This window comes from Piliocolobus tephrosceles, chromosome 6 (assembly GCF_002776525.5).
Source record: "Piliocolobus tephrosceles isolate RC106 chromosome 6, ASM277652v3, whole genome shotgun sequence".
Lineage (NCBI taxonomy): Eukaryota > Metazoa > Chordata > Mammalia > Primates > Cercopithecidae > Piliocolobus > Piliocolobus tephrosceles.
The window spans coordinates 46681442-46697385 of record NC_045439.1 but is presented as its reverse complement, the minus strand read 5'-3'; the positions used below and the strand labels follow the sequence as shown (position 1 = coordinate 46697385).

The following is a 15944-nucleotide window of genomic DNA, read 5'->3' as shown; positions in this document are numbered from 1 at the left end:
AATTCCAATATTGGGAGTTAGATTTCCTGTTTCAGTGTTATTAATATTGACCTTAATAGATTCCTGGTAAAAATCATTATTTTAAAAATCCTACAAAAAGTAAAACTTTGTTGGAAACAACTATGTTCACTTCCTGTTCAAACAATAAAAATAAATTAAACAGTAAGAAAACATATTTTTCAGTTCATAGCGCCTGAAGAGAAACATATATAGTATAAATAAAATTCACTGTAATTACTCAAATCCTGCTTACAGAACTGATATATTTACATTCATACTGAAGTTTCAGAGTTTTTAGTGGAGTTCCGCACTTTCTCAGCCACACTGAGCTATTAGAAATCACATTTGGAAATGTGTTGAGACTTAACCCAAGACTTTCTCAAAAAATGCTGAAAAAGAGGTGTGTGTGCATATATCTATGCATGCTACTTAACTTTAAAAATATGTACCATTTATGTTTCTTAACCTTTTCAATGCCCATGGAGTAAAAGTAAACAAAAACAATTGTATTATTTCTAATGGTCTGCAGCTATCTTTAATTTTCTATGTTAGGTGTACACATTTTTTAATTTAAAAAACTATCAAGTTCCATTTTGACCTTAGAATTATAGAGTCAACCAAATGATTCACTTTGACTTGATACATTTCACCTTGTTCCTTTGTCTCCATCTATTTAAAAGAGAACATTTATAAGTGAACAAAAAGGCTGCAATAATGCAGTTCTACTTCTGTATACTTAACTGTGATCTTCATGCAGATCAATCTAAAGTCTCTTGTATGCATATACTTGCAAAACTAGAGTGTTTTCCTTTAAATGGGAAAATGTTTTGTGTCCTTGGGCCTTCATGAAAAGATTTGCCGCTGATGCCAAAACGAGGTGAGGAGGAAATAGAGTTTATAAGTCTTGCATGTCTTCATCCAGCTGGACAGTCTGGAGCTTGGCAAGTTCTTTTTTGTCTGTTTCCAGGTCTTCACAGACAGTATCAACCATGCCATCTAAGACATACTTGGATTTAGAGTCCAGCATCATTAAGCTACTTGTTGCTTTGCTCTCAGAATTTGGTAAGAAATTCTCTTTCACGTTAGCTACCGATTGCAGAACCAAACGATGTTCTTGGACAAAATCCTGATGTACTGCTGGGGAGGGGTGACCTACCTGATCTTCAGCTGTAGGAACTATTTCCCCAAGGGCAGCCTGAGTCATAGGGACTGACAATAGGTCTTGACCAGTAATAAGGGAGCAGTTCTGAAGAGTTGCATAGTTAGTGTTGCTGACAGATGTCACAGTAGATTTGCTTGCCACCGGTGCAGACATTGGTTGGCTGTCGGCAATGTCATGGTTTAGCTCAGTGGGATTTAGTAATGTAGGGGGACTGAGAGAAAAATTGTGAGTTGGAGATACATTAACTAATGAGGAGGCCAGTGGATGGAGGCCACTCCCCGAGATGTTTTCAGAAGACAGGTTTGCATTTACTTGTGCATTCTGATTGACAGGCATCAACTGAGAAAATACCAGGCTCCTCTCCAAGCCTTCCTGTTTCACAGATCCTATAGTCTGGCTTGTATTAGGAACCGTGTATACCACTGCACTGGGAGCAAGAGAGCTCAAGAAAACCTTTCCTTGCTGAACTGTGGCAGACTCACTTGTAAATGTGCTCCCATCTGAAGTGCTTGAACTTACTGAGATATTACCTAGAAAAAATAAAGTACTGATTATCATTGATGGAAGTGACAGGGAAAGAAAAAAAGTTACACACACATGGTTTTTTCTCAGCTACAGTATCTATAAAGAAGCAACACTTCCATACAGTAATTTAGTCCAATTCTGGTTCAGAATTACCTTGAGCACTTAAAACTACAGATTCCCAGGCTCTACTCCTTGAAAGTATAACTTAGTACATCTTAGAACATCTGTTTTTACCTCTCCAGGTAAATATATATATATATATTTGTATAGAGACATCTTATGTTTAACCATAACACAGCCAAAAAAACTACTTGCATTTCTGAGTCGCAGGTGTGCCTGTTTCCCCATCTTTCATCAGCTTCTTAGAAAACAGTGATTTCCAAACCTTTACTTTTTATGTCTCATGACCTCCAATGGTCTTGAGGATAGAACATGTTAAAGGTTCTGTTGCTTATTATTTCTTTTCTTTTTTTTTGAGACAGAGTCTCACTCTGTCGCCAGGCTGGAGTGCAGTGGAGCAATCTCAGCTCATTGCAACCTCTGCCTCCTGGGTTCAAGCGACTCTCTTGCCTCAGCCTCCCGAGTAGCTGTGACTACAGGAATGTGCCACCACATCCAGCTAATTTTTGTATTTTTAGTAGAGACGGGGTTTCACCAGGTTGGTCAGGATAGTCCCCATCCTTTGACCTTGTGATCCACCCACCTCAGCCTCCCAAAGTGCTGGGATTACAGGCACAAGCCACAGCGCCCGGCCTATTTCTCTTTCTTTAAAAAAAAAAAAAATTAGATTCAGGGGGCATGTGTGCATGTTTGTTACACGGGTATATTGAGTAATGGTGGGGATTGGGCTTCTAGAGTACCCACCTTCCCAAGTAATTCTGATGACCAAGGGGGATTGAGAACTACTAGTTAGAAGCCAAGTGTGGGAAAAAAAAAAAAAAAATCTTTTCCAGGTTCTGATTCAGTCAAGTTTCTGTTTCATCACTAGTAACTTGACATCTCTCAATTAGTTGATAGTTATTGCTAGCTCTGCCAGTTAGAATTAGAAAACACAAATGCAAAATGAAATGCCTTCATTCAGGACTGACTGCTCAGTAACTGACATAAAATATAAATAAATGGCAGTGTAGAACATACCACATAAAATGAATTACCTGGGGCTTAAAACTTAACCATATAAACCTGTACAGACAAGTTGCAAACTTTCACCAAACTAGCCATAAAGTAATGTCAAGTCAACAAAACATTCAAAAGCTATTTTTGCCTTTTGTTGTGCCAGTTCTGAATTTTCAGTGTTGTAGTAATGGGAACAATTAATGGTAATATGAAATGTGCTTTTTAAAATACAGATTAACATAAAGGATCAGAGCTAATGCTTCTCTAAAAGGTTTGTATCTTTTGAGGCTCTTACTATAATGGTCTATGGAGACCAGAAGTAGAAAAAGAAATGTTAAGTAGAAAGCTGAGATGTTCAAATCAGATCACTCAGACAATGTAGATGAATTAGACCCCCTGCTACCATCAAATAAAACCCTTTTTTTCCTGATTCATTACATAGGCATGAGATGATGGCAATTAGATAATCTAGGACCTCCAATATGGTCACTGAAGGAAAGGTGGATTTGGGGGGACTTTTGTGATAGGTGGGCCGTTTATCCTCATCTTGAATTAGATGTTCAGTAAACTTTTTTTTTTGAGACACAGTCTTGCTCTGTCACCCAGGCTGGAGTGCAGTGGTGCGACTTCTGCTCACTGCAACCTCTGCCTCCCAGGTAATTCTCCTGCCTCAACCTCTGAGTAGCTGGGATTACAGACGCACGTCACCATGCCTGTCTAATTTTTGTATTTGTAGTAGAGACCAGGTTTTACCATGTTGGCCAGGCTGTTCTCGAACTCCTGAGTTCAAGTGATCTGCCAGCCTTGGCCTCCCAAAGTGCTAGGATTATGTGAACGTGGCTCACTGCAGCCTCCATCTCCTGGGCCCAAGCAATCCCTCCCACCTCAGCCTCCCAAGTAGCTAGGACTACAGGCACGCACTACCATGCCTAGCTAATTAAAAAAAAAAATTTTTTTTTTTTTTGAGACGGAGTCTCGCTCTGTCACCCAGGCTGGAGTGCAGAGGCGCAATCTTGGCTCACTGCAACCTCCGCTTCCTGGGTTCAAGCAATTCTCCTGACTCAGCCTCCTGAGTAGCTGGGATTACAGGCAAGCACCATCAAGCCTGGCTAATTTTTGTATTTTTAGTAGAGACGGGGTTTCACCATGTTGGTCAGGCTGGTCTCGAACTCTCGACTTCGTGATCCACCCACCTCGGCCTCCCAAAGTGCTGGGATTACAGGCACGAGCCACCACGCCTGGTCAATTTTAAAAAAACTTTTTTGTAGAGATGAGGTCTCACTATATTGCCCAGGCTGGTCTGGAATTCCTGGGCTCAAGTGATCCTCCTGCCTCAGACTCCCAAAGTGTTGGAATTACAGGTGTGACACCACATCTGGCTTCAGTAAAGTACTTTTTTGAGAGAGCAGCCCAATGTTAAAGGTAATTAATTCACTGAAAACATCTTCCTTCCTGAAGTATTAGAATATTGTGATTATATTATCACCTCTATCGATAAATCAGTGCCACAGGGCTGTTTATGTCTTCCAAGTATTTTTAATGCAAAGGAATGTCTTCAAGTAAAAGGAAAACACTGTATGTGAACCCTTTTAAAACATTTAACTAGAAAGTTTAATCACAGAAATACTGGTGTTAAGAAAAACACTTCTAGGTATGTTTCAGTTATTCCCTAACATACATTTCTGTTTCAGACCACACATATGAAAAAACTACTTTTATTTGAAAGCACTGACTTCAACTTAAGTATGCTTTTAAATTCTTATTTTTATTTTTTATTTATTTATTTTTAGATACGGGGTTTTGCTCTTGTTGCCTAGGCTGGAGTGCAGTGGCATGATCTCAGCTCACTGCAACCACCACCTCCAGGGTTCAAGCGATTCTCCTGCCTCAACATCCTGAGTAGCTGGGATTACAGGCATGTGCCACCATGCCCGGCTAATTTTTTTATTTTTAGTAGAGACGGGATTTCACCGTGTTAGTTAAGCTGGTCTCGAACTCCTGACCTCAGGTGATCCACCCGCCTCAGCCTCCCAAAGTGCTGGGATTACAGGTGTGAGCCACCGTGCCTGGCCTCTAAAATTCTTGTAGGCAGCTGATTTGTGGCAAAAAACATCTCAAATAGATGTTTAGTTTGTTGTGTGTGTGTGTGTTTATGAAATTGTTTGCCAGTGTATGCATGAACAAAATGATTAGTTATCTTTTTATAGAGCCATAAATAGCATAATTACATGCAACATTTTCCCCAACTGCTACCGAATATAAATACTTCTGAATTTGTAAAAATTATAACATATATAAAAGAAAAGAGGATTTGATCTAAAATTTGATTTTTGAGCATAACTACAACTGAAGTAAAAATTGAAAAATAATTTTAAGATAAAAAATCCAACTGAAAAACTATATAGGTACAAAGCATTACTTTGTAATGATAAGAAAAAAATCAGGCCGGGCGCTGTGGCTCATGCCTGTAATCCCAGCACTTTGGGAGGCTGAGGTGAGCAGATCACAGGAGTTCAAGACCAGCCTGGCCAACGTGGCCAAACCCTGTCTCTGTTAAACATACAAAGATTAGCCAGGCATGGTGATGCACGCCTGTAGTCCCAGCTACTAGGGAGGTTGAGGCAGGATAATCATTTGAACCCGGGAGGCGGAGGTTGCAGTGAGCCAAGATCACGACACTGTATTCCAGCCTGGCTGACAAAATGACTCTCTGCCTAAAAAAAAAAAAAAAGATCATCATCATCATTATCATCATCATCATCTTAGTTGCTCAGACTGTAAAGTGAGTAAAAGATGTAGATATTCTACTTTTCCACATAAATCCCAACTATAGAAAGATAAATCTATCTTGTCTAGACATTTTAAAGAATGGCTCCGTATCTGTGAGAAAAAACTGAAACCCCAAAATGCTATGTTGAGAACCTCAATACCTAACTACCATGTAGAGATGTTGCTTGCTGGATTAAACTTATCTGGTTAAACTTATCCTTCAACTCACCCAGACGGTCTAAGGATTGACAGTCTTGTCATTTGATCTTAGTTATTTTAACTGAAAATGCTATTCTTATTACTATTAAATGTTCCATTAAAAAACTTAGCTATTAGTTCATAAGAATTTTCTATGGCAGTGATCTTCTAGATTACACAATTAAAAGTATTTCTGCTTTTCTCCTGCCCCAACATATATAACTTATTCTTTCTGCTCAAATTTGCTGCCTTTAAAATGTGACCTGTTTGGAAATTTTCCAAACGAGAGAAAAGGTGTTAGATCCACATTAAATTATTATCAAACTAAGCATTTTGGCTTTCCCTGTGGTTTTCATATTTTTGCCCTATGTTGGATAGTAACTTAGCTTAACTCTTTCCATAACTTGGAACAATGATGAACTGAATAGTATGCTGCAGGACTGTCTTGTTTTACTACCATTTTGCCTAAAGAAATGCAAACATACAGAATGAAATTTAGAACAATTTTTCCATTAATTCCTTCAATAAGCTGACAAAGACCATAGTTGTGGTAACAAGACAGTTGTGCATAAACTGATTTTTTTTGCAGGGGCGTAAAACCATCTTATAGGAAGCAGACTTTTAAAGCCAACAATTACTACTTTGGTTTTGTAAAAATCTGGATTTTCAGATGTGCCTACAAGAAGACAAACATGCATTAACATCTACCACCCCTGAATTCAAGGGATTATGCAAACTCCACTGCCAAATTCTAACCATTTCTATTTCTTTAAAGAGAAAATGACATAGAGGATCCAGGCTTGCTTGAAGTCAGTGAAGAACTAATATATCAGCCTCAATTTTCCTGAATTTAAGTGCTTTCTCTGGAAGATTGCTGTTAGTAAAGCCACAAACCTATAAAATAAGGCTTATTATTATCTTCATAAATAAACCCACACATTTAGGGGGTGAGTATATATGCTGAGCAATAGAAATCCAATGGCATATTTCTCTGATTTTCTTTTAGGTCTATCAGTCTTCATTATAGGAGGAACAGGATTCAAACATAATTGATCCAGTCTTTTTAGCTTGTTCTTCTAAAACATTTTTTGGTCAAATAAATAATGCTTAGGTAAAGTGTATGCATTCTTACCAACTGCTAGACTAATTTTGTGTTCTTATCAATTTTATTAATTTTTAATATTAAAATGCCAAGCAGTGAGTTATTTTGTAAGCACTGATTGACTTATCAATTTCTGTAATTGTAGAACTGGCAGGACTTGCTATGAACTGTATTTTTCCATTCAGTTGTTAGTAAAATAAAAGCCCATCCTCATGATGCAAGGGAATAAAGCAAGTTGGATATTACATGGGTATTGTGAAAGAGGAGAATCACATCAAGGCTATTCTATAACTTCAGCAGCTAATAAGGTACCTGAACAGAAACATCAATTATAGCTATCACCAAATGCGTCACTTACAGCAACTGATGAACACATTTGCTGGTGCATTAAGGTACCAAATGAGATTGTTACCTTGTGAAGCTGCCACGGACACAGCGGGCAGCTGCAGTGGAGAGAATCCAATGCTCCCATTAAGGAACTGGCTGTTTGTGCCGGAATTGGGGATCTGGACAATGCCATACTGGTTAATTTGCACTGGTGTAGTAAAAGTCACTACAGAACCCCCATCTTGGGAAGCCACTGTTTGAATGCCTTCTCTTTTCACCTCATTGCTGGGTATCAGGCCTGGGAATGAGACAGGGACACTGGGGCTGTAGGACGTGGTGGCTGCTGAGTTAGCAGAACTTGGGAGGACTTTGAATTCCTTCACATCCTGGGAGGTAGACCCCAGTATGTCAGTCATGGATACACCATTGCTCACAATGTTTGATGACATTTTTGGTGGGTTCAGTGCCACTGCCTGTGTATTTCCCACATTTAATCCATTAAGGATAACTCCACCGGGTCCCTGAATAAAAGAATTTCCATTAAGGAAGACAGGTGAAGTACTTGCAGGTACCAAGCTTCCATTCAACAGAACTCCAGAAGAGCTTAATGATATCTTAGCATTTCCAATTTGTTGCATATATACTGGCTCCATATGACTGGAAAGGCTGAGGTTGGTGATGCCATCAGATGAACTGGAGAGTGGGTGAGGAGATAAATCCTCATGTCCCTTGCTGGATTCATCTTCAGTGCTGGGGTTGCCATCTGACTCACTGTATGGAGGGGGAAATCAAGATGTTCAGAAGGTCAGGGGGATGACATTCTACATAGTGCCACTTGTTTGGAAAACCAGCTTCTAAATCCATTAAAGGCAGTATTTAAGGAAAGCACAGCAGGATGTCTGCTAGTCCTATTTAAACTAAGAGGCCTTTCAGCAGATTCTGACCAGCCAGAGAATCTGGGAAGATAAACTCTCAGATCCCAATCATTTAAAATAACAATAAATTCAGGGAAAGTCCAGAGATCTGGAAGATGTAAATTCAGCATTACAGAAGAGTATATTTGATTTTACAGTGCAGAAGTGCTATTCCTTACTGTTACATATGCTGCTACTGACACCATAGAAAAAAACGCCTTAGATGAGGTGGTCAGTCTTTCCTGTTTAGGAACTCCTTCCCCTCCCCTCAAACCAATTCAGATTAGTGTTATCTTGGAGGTAAATGAAACTGCCAAAGGAGCAGGAGGTGGGAAGTGTTCAGCTTTTCTTTTTTGGTCAGTTAGTTAACAAGAGATCGTTTTCTCACCTGCTCCCAAACTTCTACTCCACCAGACTGACAACTCTCTCATTCAACAAAGTGGCTGTCCTTGTTGTAGGAAAAGGCACTTTCAACCCAAGAACAGTTACGTGCAGTCGCCTTTGAATCCAAAGGAAGCCAAAGGGGCCTATTTAACAAACACCATCCAGTGCCCTGGTGAGGTGGGAGGGAAAGGGTGTGGGTCACTCAGAGGCCTTTTAACTTTAGACCTCTTCCCCAACGTCCTTGGTCCCTCTGTTCCACGCAGGGCCCTGTTCCTCAGCTCTCTGACTTGGGAGAAATACCAAATCGGGGTTGGGGGGTGGGTAGTGGCGGGGGTTTCCCATTTGGTCTGAGGCTGGGAGGGACAGCAAAGGAGAGCAGAACAGAGGCGTTTTGGAAGCGCGGCGGGACTTGGCCCAGCAGAGGATCCGACATCCCCGCAGTGCCCCGCGGTCGGTTCGCTTTCATGCCGAGGGTAGGGGATTACCCGGGCTTTGGGCTGCGGGGCCAGGAACGCAGAAAGCGCTTTGATTTACGAGCTGAGGCTGAGCCGCCGTCGCCGTCTGCGAGGGTGACTCACCGGGGGTGCGGGTGGGAGGTAGATCCGGAGAGGGGCCTAAACCAGGCAACTGGGCCGGGGGCGGGGGTGTGGAGTTTATGGGGTGGGGGGGACGGAGAAGCCGGCAGTGGGGCGTGGGGGAGTCCCAGGGAGCCTGCCGAGCTCGCGAGCGGAGGCGGCGGGGCAGCTGGCCTGCTCGCGGTGCCCCCTTCCCACCCTCTGCCCCGGCCCTGCGGATTCCGTTGGTCCCCGAGCGCCGGACCCGCGGCCTCTAGTGGGCGCGGGGCAGGTGTTTCGGCGTAACCAAAGCGCCTTCTCTGGACCTTTCCGCATATCTGCGGAAGGCGCACGCACATCCCGGTGCACGTTTTGTTTTGGTTACCGCGAGGGCCAAGTAGGGCACCGAGCCTGCCTCCCAGCCTTGGGCGAGGAACGCCGGAGCCCAAGTCGTCGGACCCCCACAGGGGCCCAGAAGCGACAAGGGCGGGCTGAGACCGGCTCTGGAATGTGCTGGGTGATCACCTTCACCTGGCCCAGGCGGGCTGGATCCCCGGCTTCCAGATTGCTTCCCTGAGCAGAACCTTCGAGCTGCTTTTGGATTCTTTCTCTCCTATCCCCGCGGGGCTGGAGACACCAGGTCTTTAGGCGACCTTCTCCTTACTTTGTTTCGTCCAACAAAACACACAGACGCACACACCAAGTGTCTGACTCGGGAGGACGCACAAAAGAGGTGGAAAATCCGGTATTTTCTACCAGAGGGGGAAAACAGCTTGCCAGGCAAAAAGCTCAAACCCAGTGGGGTGGGAGCACAAGGAGGGGCGCTAATAGCGCCCCCACTCCTTTGCTGCCGCCCGCCGTAAGCTAGCCTGCCCCCCACCAGTAACTACCGTACCGGGAGGGAGTCAAGCAGCGTTCGGGGGCCGAGGGAGGAAGCAGCCCTTCAGCCCTGCTACCCCGGCTGCGCTGAAATCCGATCCTAAGGACTTCAGAATCAGGTTTCAAAACATGACAGAGCCGAGCTGCACCAGCACCCCACGTTGCCGCTGCCGCGAAGGGAACCACAGGGGCAGGGTGAATGATTAACTCTGTCACATGAAACCTCGACGTTCCGAGACCCCTTCTTCGCCGCCAGCCCCACAACACTCTCTTCCCTCCAGAGCAACCACCGCGACCTCCAACGCAGGCACGGGGGGCGGCTGAACCCTGGGGATCCGGGAGCGTAAGCGCGCGCCAGGCCCGGTGTGACCCCGCGGAGGTGCAGACCCCGGCCGGCGCCGGCAACCTCTGCGGGCCTCGGGCGGCAGGGAGAGCTACGGTGCCGGCGTCCACACTCGCTTCCTTAGCCCAGCCAGAAGCGGGGAGAGGGTGGCAACTTCAAAGCCAGCTGGATGGGGGTGGGAAGCCGGGCAGCAGTGACCAGCCGAGGTGGGGGCGGGGACTGAGACCTAGGCGGGCGACCAGAAACTTCTGGGGGGAGAGGGGGAGGGTAAGGAGGGAGGTTCCCCCGCCCTTCGCCTCCGCCGCCCCCCACCTCCGCCGGCAGGGAGCGAGGTGGGGGGCGGGGAGAGGTGGGCAGCCGGACCAGGCTGGTGGGGAAGGTAAGCGCCATGTTTGCGAGCACTTGGAGGAAAAGAAAGCTGGGAAGGGGGTGGGGGAGAGGAAGGGGGAGGAGGAGGAAAGTTGGCGCTCACCTTTTGGACTGGGTCTCGGAGGGGTTCCGATCGCGCTGCCGGCGGTTCTTGAACCAGTTGCTGACCTGGGTGAGGGAGAGGCCGGTGATCTTGGCCAGGTGCCGCTTCTCGGCGGGCGAAGGGTAGCGATTCTGCTTGTAGAGCTCCTTGAGCGCGTTGCGCGACTTCTCCTTGAAACAATACACCGTCTCCTCGCCGTCCCAGATGGTGCGGGGCAGGGGGAATTTCCTGCGCAGCCGGTACTTGTCCACGGCTCCTAGCGGCCGGCCGCGGGCTCGCTCGGCCTCGGTGTAGCGCGCCTTGTACCAGAGCTGCTGCAGCAGCGGGTGGTTGGCCGACTCGAAGCTGTGGCTCTCGAGGATGCTGTAGAGCTCGGGGTAGATGCCCTGGTGGAAGGCCACGAGCGCCCGCGCCTTCAGCAGGCTCTCGTTGCCACGTAGCAGGTCGCTCTGGGGCAGGGACCACAGGAACCGGGCCAGGCGGTCCAGGTTGCCCCCCTGCTGCAGTGCCTCGCACACGCAGGCGACGTGGTCGGGCGAGAAGGCCAGCGGGGTCTGCGCGGCGGCGGCAGCGTGGTGGTGCCTGCCCAGAAGTTCCGAGTGGAGTTGTACCTGATCCGCCGCCGCTCCGGCCGCCGCCGTCGCCACTGCCCCTTCCTCTCCGCTCACCCTGGCGGCAGCGGTCGCGGCGTCCCCCGGCTCCAGGGGAAAAGGGGCTGGAGCCGGGGGGCTCAGCCCCACCGCCGCGCCCCCCGCCACTTCTCGGTGCGCCTCCTGCCCTTCCGAGGCGCTTTCCATCCCATTCTCCTGCTTGATGTCCGCCGCACTTGCGATCTGCCCGGTGGGGGAGGAAGAGGACATTTTTTGTTGTTTATTTTCCTCCCTCCCTCACTCCCTCGCACTCTTTTCCTCTTTCTTTCCCCCTCTCTTACTCCTCCTTCTTCGTCTCCCTCCCTCCTCTCCCCCTCCGGAAAGCCCACTCCCTCCCTCCTGGTTTCGGCTGGATCTGGCCGATCAGGTTTCCCCCCGGCCACGCAGTCACCATTAAGATAGCTGCTAGAGCAAAGTAGTGTAAACGGATAGCTGCTTTCTGCCGTTCCCCCAACGTGACTCCTCCGGTTGCTGCATACTATATGGCAGTGGCGGCCGGGCCGGCCCGGCCGAGCCACCTCATTGGCTATTTCGCATTCAGGGGGAGGAGGAGACACCGTTTCTATCCCTGTCGATCACCCGCCTCCCACTCCACCCCTTGCCTTTCCCTCTCCCCCTGACCCCCAGGCACCTATACCTGAAGGAAAACACCGACATTCTTTCCAAACCACGCTGCTGGGCGGGAAATTACCTAATGTGGCCTGAAAACTGGACAACTCTTTCAAAGAGACGCCCTACGATTCCAGAGGGAATATTAATTGTGTGGCCTTAAGGTCTAGATAGTTAAATTTTTAACAAAGAGACCACCCTCAGCATCTAGATGACATAACTTAAGAGGACAATTCAGAAGCCCCCCACTATCTCCCTGTTCCCCATTCCCCATCTTTTTGGATGTCTTTATCGAGGATTTTGTATTCAAAAGGGTCAAAAATAAAATAACACTAGGAAATGTTGTAAGGGGCAAGCATTTAAAGTAAATTAAAATTCCAAAGGGGGAAAAATGCTTGAAAACCTTATAATTAGCAGCATAAATAGCCCACCGAGAAGACAAAAACAAGAAGCCTTCAAAAAATGTACTTAACCTTAAGCCACATGGAGGGCTGGCAACCCAACTGAGTTGAACATGATATAATTAAACATGTAGAATATTAAACCATCTGTTTATCCTGGAGATGAGTCGTGTGGAAGAGATCTAAGCTTTAAATTATACTAATGATATGGAAATTTAAGTTTTCTACATGAACATTTTTAATATAAGTATATGAAGAGTTTTTTAAAGATGATAGACTAGAAACACTGTATGTGCGGGTGTCATCTAGATCAGTGCAGGATCAGAAGCCCTTTTCCACAGCATAGACAGATGGAAGATTGCCCTCTGGTTTGATACTGAAGTGGGGGTAGAGTCTTTTGTTGTTTGCAGTTGTGTCTCTTTCCTTTGTAATTTGCACGAGATCTTAATTCCAAAAGGGATAATCCATTTCTGCTTCTTTGATTACTGTAGGTCAGTTGGGTTTGCCTGCTGCTGCTGCTCTTTCTCAAAATTCAACTTTTTTTTTTTTTTTTTTTTTTTTTTTTTTTTTTTGAGACGGAGTCTCGCTCTGTCACCCAGGCTGGAGTGCAGTGGCGCGATCTCGGCTCACTGCAAGCTCCGTCTGCCAAGTTCGTGCCATTCTCCTGCCTCAGCCTCCCAAGTAGCTGGGAATACAGGCGCCCGCCACCAAACCCGGCTAATTTTTTTTATTTTTTCAGTAGAGACGGGGTTTCACTGTGTTAGCCAGGATGATCTCGATCTCCTGACCTCGTGATCTGCCCACCTCAGCCTCTCAAAATTCAACATTTTAGTGACATCATCCTAACCTTTACTTCAGGTTGGCCATGTATTGTGTGTGCTTCCCAGCCACTCATATCTGCCTACTTCAGCATATTACAAAGCAGCTGTCTAGGTCACCTACTGTCATGATAAACTTGGTGAGATTTTCTTTTTTTGTAGACAGGCTTTATTTTGTTGCTGGTCAACCAAGATGTCATTTGATGTAGGATTTAACTTGTTTTTGCATTACCCTAATGTGTTGACATCTCTGGTAGATTTAAAATTTATAATAACAGAAAAGACCATATTTTTTATTTATTTATTTTTTTGAGATGGAGTCTCACTCTGTTGCCCAGGCTGGAGTGCAGTGGCGTCATCTCGGCTCACTGCAACCTCTGCTTCCCAGGTTCAAGCAATTCTCCTGCCTCAGCCTCCTGAGTAGCTGGGACTACAGACCTGTGCCACCATGCCTGGCTAATTTTTTATATTTTTAGTAGAGATAGGGTTTCACCATGTTAGCCAGGATGATCTCCATCCCCTGACCTCGTGATCTGCCCGCCTCAGCCTCCCAAAGTGCTGGGATCACAGGCGTGAGCCACCGTGCCCGGCCAAGACCATGTGTTTCTACTCCACTGGAAACATCCAGTTAGGTACCAAGCTTCAGGACAATAACTGAGATTCAGAACTTCCTTGAATTTTTGTTTGCTTGTTTGTTTGTTTTTGTTTGAGAGAGGGTCTCTCTCTGATGCCCAGGCTGGAGTGCAGTGGTATGATCTCAGCTCATTGCAACCTCCGCCTCTTGGGTTCAAGTGATTCTCCTGCATCAGCCTCCAGAGTAGCTGGGATTACAGGCCCCTGCCACCACACCCAGCTAATTTTTGTATTTTTAGTAGAGATGGGGTTTCACCATGTTGGGCAGGCTGGTCTTGAATTCCTGACCTCAAGTGATCCGCCCACCTCAGTCTCCCAGAGGGCTGGGATTACAGGCATGAGCCACCACACCTGGCCAAATTTTTTTTTAAAAATATTTTTTATTTTGGAATGATTTTGATTTACAGAAAAGTTACCAAAATAGTAGAGTTTCTACTTCCTTTCACCTAGTTCCCTTTAATTTTAACATCTTACATTATAATGATATATTTATCTAAACAAATTAACATTGGCGCATTTCTATTAACTAACCTCTAGACTTTATTTGAATTTCACCATTTTTTTTTTTCCCATTAATGTCTGTTTTCTGTCTTATGATCCAATCCAGGAGACCACGTTGCATTTAATTCCTTGAAATTTTAGAGCACATTTGTCAGAACAAAGTAGACAGGATATGGTGTGGTTTAGTGGAAAAGATGTGGATTTGAGGATCAAATAGACAGACACAGGTTTAATCCTAGCTCTGCCATTTATTAGCTACTTGACTATAAAAAGTAGACTAAGTTGTTGTGAGGATTAAATGAGATAAGATGTGCCAGAAAGCACCTGGTGAGTAATTAATCCTTGGTAAATGTTTGTTATCTTCTTCCTGATATTGCAAAGTAGGAGACTTTTTAGTTGTGCATGCCTACTAAAATTCCTTTGGCTGTGTTTAGGGCCTTCCCAAACAAGGTCACAGGAGTCTGCTTCAGAATGATTATCAATCAAATGTAGTGCATTGACTTGGAAAACCACTTACTGGGCTTCTGCATGTCTTCTGTATATTTGCCTCTAGAGCATCAAGTTCAACAGATTATATAGAAGCAACAGTGGCTTTTTATGACATCTGTAGCCTGTAGCTAGCTACATTGGTATTCCATACCTCCAGTAGGACCAGCTGTGAAATCCACACCAAGATCCAGGGTCCTGTAGCCGGTTGACACGCAGAGCTCATTCTGCCAGCAATTCAAAGTAGACTCAAACATGGTCAGTTACATTAGAATGGAATACTAGACCTGAGGGTGTGTAGAGTTTATCTCAGAGCGCTAGTTTTGCCAAAAGGGTTGTAAAATAGATGAATACTTGCTTCTATTTCCTATGTGTGCCATGCTGTGAACATTAAGTCTGTTGTACTGATATGCTGTCTAAAACTGTGTTGTTCATGGAATACTACACAGCTATAAAAAAGAATGAAATCATGTCCTTTGTAGAAACATGGTTGCTGTGGGAAGCTGTTGTCTTAAGTGAATTAATGCAAAAATAGAAAACCAAATACCACATGTTATTTATAAGTGGGAGCTAGGCCGGGTGCAGTGGCTCATGCCTGTAATCCCAGTGCTTTGGGAGGCTAATCTGGAAGGATAGCTTGAGGCTATGAGTTTGTGAACAGCCTGGGCAACATAGTGAGACCCTGTCTCTACAAAAAATTAAAAAACTTAGCTGGGCATGGTGGTGAGCGTTTGTAGTCGCAGCTAGCTGGCAGGCTAAAGTGGAAGGATTGCTTGCGTCCAGGAGTTCGAGGCTGCTGCCTGGATGATAAGGGAAAAAAAAGAAAAGGTAGGAGCTAAACATTGGGTACACATGGACATAAAAATGGGAACAACAGACACTGGGGACTCCAAAATTGGTGGGAGAGACGAAGGGGGTCAAGGGTTGAAAAACTACCTATTGGGTACTATGTTCACTCTTTGGTTGAAGGGCTCAATAGAAGCTTAAACCTCAACATCGTGCAATATATCCATGTAACAAACCTACACATGTATGCCCTGAATCTAAAATAAAAATAAAAATCTATCTGTGTTGTGATTTGGAAAAACAGGATTGAGGCTG

General features: G+C 45.2%; 1 protein-coding gene across 2 annotated transcripts; it reads right to left on the bottom strand.

The window, feature by feature from the left end:
• Nucleotides 1–366: 366 nt before the first annotated feature.
• On the bottom strand, nt 367–11873 carry SIX4 (SIX homeobox 4). 2 transcript variants are annotated; one of them, XM_023230064.1, is made up of 4 exons: nt 11787–11873; nt 10746–11578; nt 7285–7970; nt 367–1692 (listed from the first exon to the last, which is right to left on the bottom strand). In XM_023230064.1, exons 1-4 carry the CDS (start codon nt 11787–11789, stop codon nt 896–898), a joined length of 2319 nt encoding a protein of 772 aa, XP_023085832.1. In that variant the 5' UTR covers nt 11790–11873; the 3' UTR covers nt 367–895. The 2 variants fall into 2 exon arrangements, with proteins under 2 accessions (XP_023085832.1, XP_023085822.1); XM_023230054.1 differs by lacking the exon at nt 11787–11873 and having other exon boundaries at nt 10746–11605.
• Between the last annotated feature and the right edge of the window lie 4071 nt (nt 11874–15944).